The sequence below is a fragment of the Corapipo altera genome, unplaced genomic scaffold, assembly GCF_003945725.1.
Source record: "Corapipo altera isolate COAL_440 unplaced genomic scaffold, ASM394572v1 72988, whole genome shotgun sequence".
Lineage (NCBI taxonomy): Eukaryota > Metazoa > Chordata > Aves > Passeriformes > Pipridae > Corapipo > Corapipo altera.
Genome location: NW_020885577.1, coordinates 1 through 11,924, shown reverse-complemented (window position 1 = coordinate 11,924; position 11,924 = coordinate 1). Strand labels below are relative to the sequence as shown.

The window sequence follows — 11,924 nt, the reverse complement described above, 5'->3', positions numbered from 1 at the left end:
CAGGTGATCTAAATAGTGAACGTGGGTGTTCACATCAAAGTGGATGATGTCGCTGAAGGAGGAGACGTCACAGGATTCCTGCTGGGCAGCTGCCACTGTCATTTCATCCAGCTTCTCCTGAAAAAGTCTTTGTCCTCCCAGGTTCTGTTCCTTGGTAGTAACTCCTCTGACATTTTGGTGGACAAAGAGGCAGCTTGGGGAAAGATGTACTTCCTTCATCCTCAGAAAAGCCTGCACAGTGATCTGAAGAACATCCTGCATGTCTGAGGGATTTTCCCCAAAGATGTTGATCAGGGTCATGTTGCTGATGCCAGTGACAAAGGTGGCCAGCTTGTTATCATCATTCAGGGACTGTTTACTGGCCATGAGTGGGGCACAAAGCCCCTTTGTGTCAACAACCAGCATGTAATCAAAGCCCATGTCCTGTTGCAGCTCCTCGTCCAGTGGGAGGAGCTGCATAAACACTCCCCGGGTGCATCTCCCCGCACTGATGTTGAACTGCAGCCCAAACATGGCATTCAGCAGGGTTGACTTCCCTGTGCTCTGGATGCCGAGCACGGAGAGAACAAACACTCGTTTGTCCCCCAGCCTCTCAATTAGGCTGTCAAAGATTGCTCCCACCCAGCAGACCAAGGAGAGGTCAGAAGCATCTCTATTCATCAGATCCACAGAATACCCTGAAACCATCAGGTCTGCTGCAGTTTGGGGCAGTTTGACAACATTTTCATGCTCTGAACTCATTACTTCCTTAGCTTCAAAAATCTGCCCTACCACTCTTAAAAGATGCTCAGGGCCAATGGATGAATCTTTGATTTCTTCAGAGAGGGCATTTAACTCACTGGGTTTTTCCTGGTCTTCCTTTCCTGTACGGATTTCAGACCGTAACTTGTGTTGGTCTCACCTCAGTTCTTCAAGGCAACCAGAGGACAGGTCGTCCATAAAGACCTTCATCCACTGCAGGAAGTATTTCTTGGTATCTACAGGCTGTGACAGGAGAAAGCCAAAAAATTGCTTCATCACCTGATTGCGGGGGAAAGCTTGCTGTACTTGCTTTCTTCTTATTTCTGCCTTTTTGGATTCACTTTGGCTCCACTTGTACCACAGATTTTCTTGAAGAGGTAGGAGCTTGGAGTTGATCTCAGACAGCTTCTCTTTCTTCAGAAGAGTCACCAGCTCCTTTGCCTTTGCTTTGGCTGTCGGGTTGATCTTCATACACAAAGAATCAGTGGTGGCGGATCGGGTTGATCTTCATCCACTAAGAATCCGTGCTGGCGAGCTTTGTCCACGCAGGCAGCCAGACTGAAACGTGAGTTGGACCCTTTCAGGAGATTCCCGATTGTTTTGCTCAGCTCATGTAACATTACTCTTTCATTTCTGTTCTTGATCCCTATTGTTATATTTTTGCTGGATTGTCCAGCTGAAACCTTCTCCTTGTCAGTGAGAAGACAAACCAGAGGCCTTTGCGACCGTGACAGGTCACGCAGAAGTTTTTTTCCTCTGTCGTTCATGTGCTCAGACTCGGATACGAGAGCCACGTTCACAGCAGAGATCTCCTGTAAGAACTGCAGCTGTGCTCCGTGATCCCTGGCATCTCCACGCAGGTTACAGAAAGCCACACAGCACTCAAAGGTGTCATCAGGGCTTCCCTGGGGACAGTACCAGGCAATCTCCACAACACCTTCCATCAGCAAACGCTCTCTGGTGCTGCCTCGGCAATGGCGATGGAAAAAGGTGTCGTGTCTTTGTTTGCTCAGCAGAGCACTGAGGAGCTGAGACTTAGAAAAGGAGGCAGAGGTGCCAATGCGGATGAAGGACACGATGGGTGTCTCTGCCTGATGAATGAGTTTGTTATTGTAACTGTTCATTCCGGGCTGCTGTCCCGACTTCTCCGCCTCTTTCCAGCTCCTTTTGATTTGGCTGAGGGCCCAGAGTGGGAACTCAATCTGGGCAGTGCCTGGCTTGGGCACCAGCAGAGGCAGTGCCAGTTGGCAGAAGGCCAGCTTGGTTGCAATGAACTGTCTCAAGAAGTCATCAGCACAGTGGAAAATTGCCATCTGGATGTCCATGGGGTGCACATGGCCCTCCCTGCTTGCAGCTTCAGGGGCTGCTTCCTCCAAATCATTTACAAAGTTTTCAAAGGAGTCTGAGGCTTCTTGCTCTGTGGTTTCTGGCACAGGGGCAAGTCCTGGGTTGCTCCCCTCCCTGCAAGTCATGTACCTCACCCGATAATCCACGGTTAAGAGCTTCTGCAGGAAGTGAAATGGCAGTTCCTGGTCCTTGCTGGGCTGTCTGTCATGCAGAGATGTCTTGCAGATGATGTGGAAATCTCCCATTCCCATTTTTCCTGGATAGTGACTTTCTAGTCCAAGGCGCTTGAGCAAGTGGAGGAACTCTTGGTTTGCAGTGGCTTGATTTGCTTTGGATTTGCTGCCACTTAACATGGTTTTGTCCAAGTCACATTCCAGCATCTCCCAGTCTTCGCATTCCCTGTGCTTCTGGAGGAGATTCTTTATCCCTGTGGACCATAAGCCTTTCATGTGCCTTTCCATGAAAACTAAACGCTCCTTCTTCTGCTCTGGGGACAGTTCTTTACTTTCAGGGGTCACAGTCAGACCTGTCAGCAGAAGGGAGGCCTCAGCTCTCTCAGCATCTTGCTCCTTCAGATTCAGATACTGCTCATGTGCTGCTTGCATTGCCTGTGCCATGTACTGAATTTCTTGATGTCCAAGGAGGCGCTGAAAAGTGTTGCTGTCCACCTGGTACCCCATGCTGGTCGCAATTAAGAGCACCAACAGTTGCATGTCCTTCTGAGCCCCTTCCTGGAGAGACTGGAGTGAGGAATGAATCGCACAGATTGTACTCCAGGTGGCTTCTATCTTTGCTTTCTGAATGGCAGTAGCAGATGGCACACCTGGTGTGTAGGTGACAGCATGGATGTGCTCCATCATTTGCTGCAGTGTCTCTATGAGCTGTTCAAGCTCAAAGGCTTTGGAAGTTTTGGGAAGCCTGTGCTCAGTCTGGAAGATCCATTGCATAATGAAGGAAGACTTGGGGAAGTTCTTGACAGAACTGATATGAGGATCCAGGAGGCTCCACAACAGTGCCTTGATAGAGGTGGAGTTTTCTGGAGGTGACTCCTGGCAGCTCCTCACAGTGTTCACCAGAACCTCCTGCAGGGCTTTGTCCGACAGGCACACCTCAATCCAGACACTGGGGTTCTTGGTTTTTGCATTCAGATTCTCTTTTAGATCCATCAGCATGAGCAGTTTCCTTTCATCCACTGTCCCCTCCCAGGTCTTCACAAACTCCATGAAATCTCTGGCCTCTTCCACTGCACTGGCCAGTTCCTCTCTAACAGTGGTGTCAACGCTCTGATTTGTCAGTGCTTTGTATGCAGCCCTGAGGGCACTGCTCATTCTATAGACGGACTGAAAATCCCTGCTGTGATTGCACAGGATGACATCCCACACCGGGATCAGCTGGAAGCCTCGGTCGATAACACACCACGTTGAGTTATTAGACACAAGCCCCGTCTTCCACTGAGGAAGAGAATCTGTCTCTGATGGGCCCCCTGTGTTGACCACATAGAGCTGAATGTCTGTGTGGGAGTTCTCTCTGGCTTGGTCCTCGCCAGAGGCCTTTGAGCTGGATTTGGAAACAGTTGCGGCCCCTCCTCCACTGGCCCCAAAGCCGCCAAGACTGGCCCCGACAAAGCTGTTCAGGGCTTCAGATGTTTGTCGCTTCACCTTTTCCCGGTGCTCGTCTCTGAATCCTTCTGTAGACGCCTTCCACCAGAATATCCCCCCAAAGTGGAGGGGACCCTGGTCGACGTGGGACCCAAACCTGTGGAAGAAGCTCTCCAGCAGGTTGGGCTTGTCTTCTTCCCGAGTGAAGCTCAAAAGCTGCTCCATGCGTTGCAGCTCTTGCAGGGCTGCATCTGAGAGGAGAAGCTGATGCCTTTGGAAGAAGCAGGAGGCCAGAGGGATGTACTGGTACTTGGTGATGCAAAAGTAGCTCTTCTCAGAGTTGGACTGGTGGGTGTCCTCTGACTGTGAGGACCTGCTGTAATCTACACCAAGGCCCAAATTAACCCTCCAGAACTCGGCTTTGGCAGAAGCGCTGATGGTGAAGCCCAGCTGCTCCATGGACTTGGTGAAAGAGGATTCTGCTGCATTGGAGGAGAACTCCTTCCTCTCAAGCACCGATCCTTGCTCTGGACCGACTAGCTGGAATCCCTCAGGAACCCTGATGAGCTGCTCTCGCTTTGCCAGCACATCTTCAGCTCTGCTGGTTCTGTAGATGCCCTGCAGGGCCAGTCCCCCTGATGCCTGCCTCAGCACCTCTGTGTCGGGGATGTTCTCCCTCCTGCCCACTGATGACTCCTGCTGCTCCAGCTGCTTCAAGTTGCTCTCCAGTACATCCGCCAAAGGCTTCTTTGGCGCTGGCTGGAACTCCTTGGAAATCTCCATGGCTTGCCATTGAGCCTCTGCTTTCTGCCTTACAGCATCCTGGCTCTGGCTGCGGCTCTTGGGTGTTTCTGTCAGCTCCTTCAGGACTTGCTTGGCCGCTTCTTGTCTCTGCTTCTGCAGCTCCTCAGAAGCTGCTTTCTTCTCTGGTATTTTCAGGAGTTTCTGGAGCGCGTTTTTCTCCCAGGAGTGCCGCACATGGCACTCCAGCTTAAGGTAGTCTTCATATTGCAGATGTTGCAGGGCTTCTGTGCACTGGACTCCCAGGATCTCGGACAGTTTGGGGAGCCAATATCCAACCTCCAGTCCTTCGTTCTGAAATACCTCAGCCAGGAGCTGTGTTTTTCCATCCCCCTTTTGGGTGTCCTCCTGTGAAGCCAGGAGCTGTGCTTTTTCATCCCCCTTTTGGGTGTCATCTTGTGAAGGCATGGCTGTAGGGGAAGAAAAGAGACTTTCCCTAAGGTTTGTTGTGAGAGGCCCCAGGCTCTTCTAAGAGGCTCTGCAGCAGCTCTGGGCCTGGGGATGCTCCCATCCAGCCGTTGGAGCCCAGCCTGGGATGTCACAAGACCCAGGGTCTCCTTCCCAGGACAATGGATGTATCTGTTGTGGGATCAGCCCTGAAGTTGAGTGTGTATCCCAGAGACAACACACATACACACACACACACACACACACAAAGTTGGCCACACAACCTGCCATGGACAAGGTGTCGCCTTCAACATCACCCACATCCTCTCAACGGGACTCCTAAATCCATAAGTGCAGAGAGCCAAAGGCATTCCTGGATACCTCAAGCACCAGTACAGCCTCTCTGCCCATCCCACACCCCTGTGTGCATCCTACACCCTCTTCCCAGCCCCACGGCTCTCCTGCTCACTGGCTGCTCCGCCTTGGTGCTCCCAGCACACAGAGGCAGCACTCACACACTCACCCCACAGGCACCTCCCTCCCCAGACACACTCACCCCAACCCTGGCACGGGCACACGAGTGGGACCTGTGCTCCGGCTCCAGCTGCCACCGCCGAGCCCCTCACTCACCCCACTCGTGCCTGTTCCCCCAGGAGCTGCCCCTTGGGACACACATGGTTCCCACCCCAGGGCAGTGGGAAAATCCAAAGTGTCCTTGCCCAGAGCTGTGCCTGGGGCATTCTGTTGGCCCATCAGTAGTGACTGGAGACTTGGGGAGCCAACTCGGAGAGGTGCCCCTGAGGATTTGCTCCTCATTACCAGAGAGGGTCTTGTGATGGCCTTTGGAGCCATCTTGGCCACAGCCACCACAAAGTCATCGAGTGTAAAATGTCTGGTGACAGGAGGAAAAGTACCAGCAAACCTTCAACCCTGAACATGAGGAGAACAGAGTCCAGGCTGCTCAGGGAGAGAGTTTGGGACGGCCCCTGGGAAGAGGCTTTGGAAGGGGCTGGGCTGCATCAGTGCTGGTCACTTTTTATGCACCACCTCCTAAGGGCAGGAGCAGGAAATTCCCAAATGTGGGAAGTCAAGCAGATGAGGCAGAAGGGCCTAGAGGGGAAGCCATGTGAGGACACTGAGGGCACTTGGTGTGTTAACCTGGAGAAGAGGAGACTGAGGGGAGACCTCACTGCAGTTATAACTTCCTTGGGAGGGGAAGAGGAGGAGCAGGCACTGAGCTCTGCTCTGTGGGGACCAGTGACAGGACCCCAGGGAATGGCCTGAAGTTGTGTCAGGGGAGGTTTAGGTCGGATATTAGAGAAAGATTCTTCCCCCAGAGGGTGGTTGGACATTGAACAGGCTCCTCAGGGCAATAGTCACAGCACCAATGCTGGCAGAGCTCAAGAAGCATTTGGATGATACACTTGTGCACAGGATGTGACTCTTGGGGATGGTCCTGTGCAGGGCCAGGAGTTGGACTCGATGATTGTTGTGGGTCCCTTCCAACTCACAATATTCTAGGATTCTGTGAACGCCAAAAAATTAACCCCATTCTGGTTGGAACCAGGACATCCCACAAGAAGGACCTCAACAGGATGGAGAGTTGGGCCAGTGCAAAACTCATGAACATCAAGGAGTCCAAGTGCAAAAGGCTGCACCTGGTCTTGGGAATCCCAGGCACAAAGACAAACTGGGCACAAAATGGACGGAGAGCAGCCCTGGGGAGAAGCACTTTGGAGTGCTGGTGGGTGAGAGGCTGGACCCAGGCCAGAAACACCCTGTGTGGCCCACAGCATGGGCAGCACAGGAGGCCCCTCTCTGCCCCACTCAGCTGACACTCCACCTGCAGAGCTGCCTCCAGCCCTGGGGAACAACAGCACAAGGATGTGGAGCTGCTGGAGCGAGTCCAGAGGAGGCCACGGAGATGCTCCCAGGGTGGAGCCCCTCTGCTCTGGAGCCAGGTTGGGACAGCTGGAGGTGTTCACCTGGAGAAAGGAAGACTCCAGGGAGACCTTAGAGCCCCTTCCAGTGCCTAAAGGGGCTCCAGGAGAGCTGAAGAGGGAGAAATGGCACTGGGGTTGGATCCCACCAGGCCCTGAGTCACCCCCCAGCAGCTACTGCACTCCTGCCAGTGGGATGGGACAGAGAAGGGGAAAAGCAGAGGGAAGAAAAACGGCTGGGGCCAGGTCAGGGGAGTTCAGGCAGTGGAGGTAAACTGGGTGTGCTGGCAAAGCAAAGGAGGGACTTTAGTCATCAATTCCCCTCAGGGGCAGATGTGCAGCTGCTGCCTGGGCAGCAGAGCCTCGGGGGTTGGAGCAGCTGCTCTCGAAGGCACCTGCTGGGTCAGGACCACTGCTGGATATTGTCCCCTCAGGCCACTTGTCCCAGCTCTGTCCCCTCCCAGCTTCTCTCCCCTTGCAGCGCTGCCAGCACTGGCTCAGTCTCAGCTGCCGGTGGCTGTGCTGGAGAACATGAACTCCAGCCCAGCCAGACCCTGAACCAGCCCCCAGGCACCCTTTGCAGTCCCAGCACTGCTTCCTATTTCTTCAGGAACAGGGAAAAAGCCACATGCAACTGTGTTAGTGCAGAGAACCACTGAGACGGTTTATGGAACAGCTCGGGATCCCTTTTCTCCTTGAAAGCGAGGGAGGGAAGCAGCAAGGCTGGCAGGAGGACCTGCCATGGGAATGCCTGCACCTCATTTCTCAGGAACAGCCCCCCGAGAGTGTTTTCCCCAGCTCTGCCCCACGGAAATGGGCTCTGGAAACGTTTGTGCTTTGAAGGGCTGCAGCAGGGAGCAGAGTACTCTGGGCTGTGAAGTTTCGACTGTAAGAGAGGTGAATCCCACCCTTCCTCCACGTGGAGGAAAAGGACAAAGTGTCTCCCCAGGCCTGGGGCCAGAGCAGGAGGTGCCAGGAGGGCCCCTCGTCCCCCCAGAGCTGCCCTGCTCCCTCAGGAGTAGCACGGGGCACAGGCAGCAGTGTAGCACACAGATAACATAGAAATGCCAAAAATAATGTTTAGCCATTGTTTCTGCCTGTCACAACTTCCTACCAAAAATTCTCTGTTGGCTTTCTACCGGAAGTTCTCAGCAGAGCTTCCTCCTGGAGTTTTCCTGCCCCCTATTGTTTATGGTTATCGTTTCTACTCGAACATCTGAATAGGGCTATGTGCCAAGAAACCACTTACAGTCTCCTTTGAACACTGTAAAAGCTGAGGAAAAATTTTGGAAGATCGGGGAAAGCAAAAGGGAGAGACAACCAGTTACCCTATCTGAGAAGCTCTTCCCAGCTCCCCTCACCTTTGCTCTGCCACCGCATGCTGCCTGCCTGTCACTGGAGACTGGAACTCTGCTGGCCTGGAGAGGACTGAGACCCACCGTGCCACCTGCGTGAGTTGTATCTTCCCTTACGATATTTCTGAGGGCCTGGGAGGCTCGGCGTGAGTGGCAAAAGCACTCTTCCTGGCTGCATTCCAGAGAACTAAAGCTGTTAAGACACCCCAACCCCCGCAAGCTAAAGAGATAACATCGAAAAGCGGCAGAGACAGAGAAAAAAAAAAAAGGGAGAAACCGCTTTTCCCCCCCCCCCCCCCCAGACCAGCTCGGCGGAAGGGTAGCTTTGGTGGTATCTTTTCTCTGCTTCTAGAAGTAATCTTAGCATTTTCCAACTTTTGTTACTTTTTCCTCTTTCTCTTTGCATCTTTTAGCAATTAATAAAATCAGTTTTCGTATCAACAGATAACTCGTGTGGTTTTTAATTTTGCTTAAGAGAATATTCGGATCTGAAGTTCTTTCTGCAATATTTGAGCAGATTGTAACAAGCACCCCCTCCCCCACAACGGCCCCAGCATCCCCCGCTCCTGCCTTCAGGGCAGCGCAGCCCCTCGGACCCGCCTGGGGCTGGTGGTGCCCGGGACGGGCAGGATCGGCCCCGCCTGCAGGGTGCGTTTCCAACCGGGCACAGGATGCAAAGGGAAGGGACTCCGCAAGGGATCTGTCCCCAGCCAGCCCCGCTGCCGGCTCTGCGCCGGGCTTTGCACCTCTGCACACACCACTATGCCCCTGAATCCCCCCAGAACCTACTCCTTCCCCCCGCTCTCGCTCCCTCCCCCTCCACCCCTCCTCTTTCCCACCCTCCCAGCTCAGCCCCCGCAGCGCACACGGATCCCCCGAGCTGCCCCAAACCGGCTGTGAGCACGGGCGGCTTCCTCCAGCCCCGCTCGGAGCACAGACCACCCGTCCACTGCCCTCAGACCCCTCTTCGGTTTCCCTGGCATCTCCCCAGCCATGGGAAAAAAACACAGAATGGGAAGTAGAAGACCAACAAGTTCCCGCTCCGCAATGATCCCGGCTCCCAGCCCCGCAGCTCAGCCCAAGGTCCTACCGTCTCCTCTGTGCCCGGAGCTTCGGGGCTGGGAGAAGCCCAGCGCAGCTCCCCTCGTTATCTGGCCCCGGCTCTGCCGTGGATGCTGCTTTCACTTTCAGAAAAGCCGTGGGGCGTTGGCTGCTGCTTTCCTGAAAATGGGGCGTTTAACTGCAACAAAGTGAAGTGAAACTGCAGAGCTGCTGCCTGGTTCGGGGTTTAAAAGTTGATCAATGAGAGGTGGACTCGATGGCCTGGGAGGTCTTTTCCAACTGTAATGATTCTATGATTCCACGAAAAGCAGCAGGAGCTGGGCATTGCCTGGGCCTCCTGGCTGGAAACCACCCTGTCTGTGCCTCTATCCCTAGATCATCGGTGTCCCAGAACTGGGCAACCTGTGCCAGGGACTCACCATCCTCACAGCCAACAATCCTTCCCAAAATCCCATCTATGCCTGGCCTCTGGCACTGGGAAGACATTCCCATTGGCCTGTCCCTCCAGGCCCTTGTCCCAAGTCCCTCTCCAGCTCTCCTGGAGTCCCTTTAGGCACTGGAAGGGGTTCTAAGGTCTCCCCAGAGCCTTCTCTTCTCCAGGTGAACACCTCCAGCTCCACCAGCCTGGCTCCAGAGCAGAGGGGCTCCGGCCCTTAGAGCATCTCTGTGGCCTCCTCTGGACTCACTCCAGCAGTTCCACATCCTTGTGCTGTTGTTCCCCAGAGCTGGAGGCAGCTCTGCAGGTGGAGTCTCACCTGAGGGGGCAGAGGGGCAGAATCCCCCCTTCCCCTGTTGCCCACACTGTGTGATCAGCCCAGCACATGGTAATTTCCAGGTGCCATCACACCCAGCCGGGTCGTGTCCATCTTCCAGGATTCCTTGCCCTGTCCCACAGCAGGAGCCCTCCTTGCCATGCAGGTGAAGGACACAACTTCTGCTCTTCCCAGCTGATTGCTGCCAACATCCTCTGGATCCACTGTCCCACCTGAAGCAGGAGGTTGCTGTTCCCAGCTGGTGGTTTGGGACATCTACAAAAACAGGGGCCTCCTCCTGGATGTGCAGTGGAGGAGCAGCAAGCTGCTCTCCCCATCCCAGATCAATGTGGGCACAGAGGTCCCAAAGAAGCAACCACAGGCATCTGGAGAGGAAGGAGTAGTTGAGGTGGGTGCCAGTGCCAGGCCTGCTGGTGCCTTTGGCTGTTGGAGCCTTTCCCCTGTGCTGGATGACCCTCCCTCCCCAGCACCCAGAGCAGGCCTGGGTCACAGCTCTTGCCTGGAGTGCTCGCCCAGCGTTGCCAGATGTGCAGAGCCATCCCCTGAACGAGCGTGGGCTGCTTGGCAGCCCATCCTGGGTCCCTGTAATTGCACTCAAAGTTTGCTGCAATGTTTATTGGTGTGTGTTCATTCTTGGCTGCAGTGAATTGCATCAGAAAAGTCACTCTGCTAATTAACAGGAATGATTTCACTGCCGAGAGGGTTTGCAGGAGAACTGGGGGCATTGTGGAAATTCAGGTATAACTCCCGGTGGCTGGCTCCAAAAATGGCCATGATATCAGGGCTTGGATCAGTGACCTTATTCGTTTTGCTCCACCTCTGGCACAAAGCAGGATGTCAATGAGGTTTTCTTCCTGTTAATTGGAAATTTCCTCTCTGTGGAGAGGAAGGATGAGGGAGAGAGAGACAGAGGGAAATGTGCTTTGGAAAAATAGATTTTATTTGTGCCTTTCACATAGGCTCTGTCTAAACTTGGAGGTCACATTCCTCCTCCTTCCCTGCAATGCCTCCTTTATCTGGAATCATCTCCTGATGGGTGTGGGCTCGTAGCTTCCCTGAATGGAAAAGATAACCTTGATTCCTGTTTCTAGGGATTGTAACAAATCCTTTTTTCTTGCACTGACTCTTATACTATCACAGAATCCCAGGATGGTTTGGGTGGGAAGGGACCATGAAGTTCATTCAAGTCCACCACCTGCCATGGGCAGGGACACCTGCCACTATCCCATGTTGCTCCAAGCGCTGTCCAGCCTGGCCTTGGACACTTCCAGGGATGGGGCAGCCCCAGCTTCTCTGGGCAACCTGTGCCAGGGCCTCACCACCCTCACAACCAAAAATTCCTTTCCATATCCCATCTAAACCCACCCTCTGGCACTGGGAAGCCATTCCCACTTGTCCTGTCCCTCCAGGCCCTTGTCCCAAGTCCCTCTCCAGCTCTCCTGGAGCCCCTTTAGGCACTGGAAGGGGCTCTAAGGTCTCCCTGGAGCCTTTTCTTCTCCAGGTGAACCCTCCCAGCTTTCCCAGCCTGGCTCCAGAGCAGAGGGGCTCCAGCCTCAGGAGTGTCTTTGCAGGGCAGGGAGCAGCCACAGCTGGGCCGGGGAACTTCAGAGCAGGACATGTGACCCGAGGTGGCAGCAGGGACAGGGACAGGGTGAAGCTGTCCCGGGAGCGGCGCAGCCTGCTGGCAAAGCCTTGAGCAGAACCCAAGAGCCCGGCGGCCTCTTCTCGTGCCCAGGGCCGCGCGCTTTCCCCCTGCGATAAAGAAAAGGTGTATTGAAGCCGTGCCTCGTCCTTTCTCAGCCGCTCCACGGTTTCCCCGAAGCGGATTGCTGCGGTAGGTGTAAAGGAATTAAGGCATTGTCAGTGACAACAGGTTTCGGAGCGCACCGGGTGCCGGCACCGCGCGGTCTGCTCTCACCT

The 11,924-nt window shown here is 54.3% G+C and overlaps 1 protein-coding gene across 1 annotated transcript; it reads right to left on the bottom strand.

Moving 5' to 3' along the window:
* Positions 1-3: 3 nt before the first annotated feature.
* LOC113940631 (interferon-induced very large GTPase 1-like) lies at positions 4-9,356 on the bottom strand (the record flags this gene model as incomplete). The annotated part of the gene is given in 3 exon segments (XM_027631785.1): positions 4-1,209; positions 1,212-4,897; positions 9,260-9,356. Coding segments are annotated over 2 exon segments (4,890 nt in total), but the record flags the coding sequence as incomplete, so codon positions are not given.
* Positions 9,357-11,924: the final 2,568 nt, after the last annotated feature.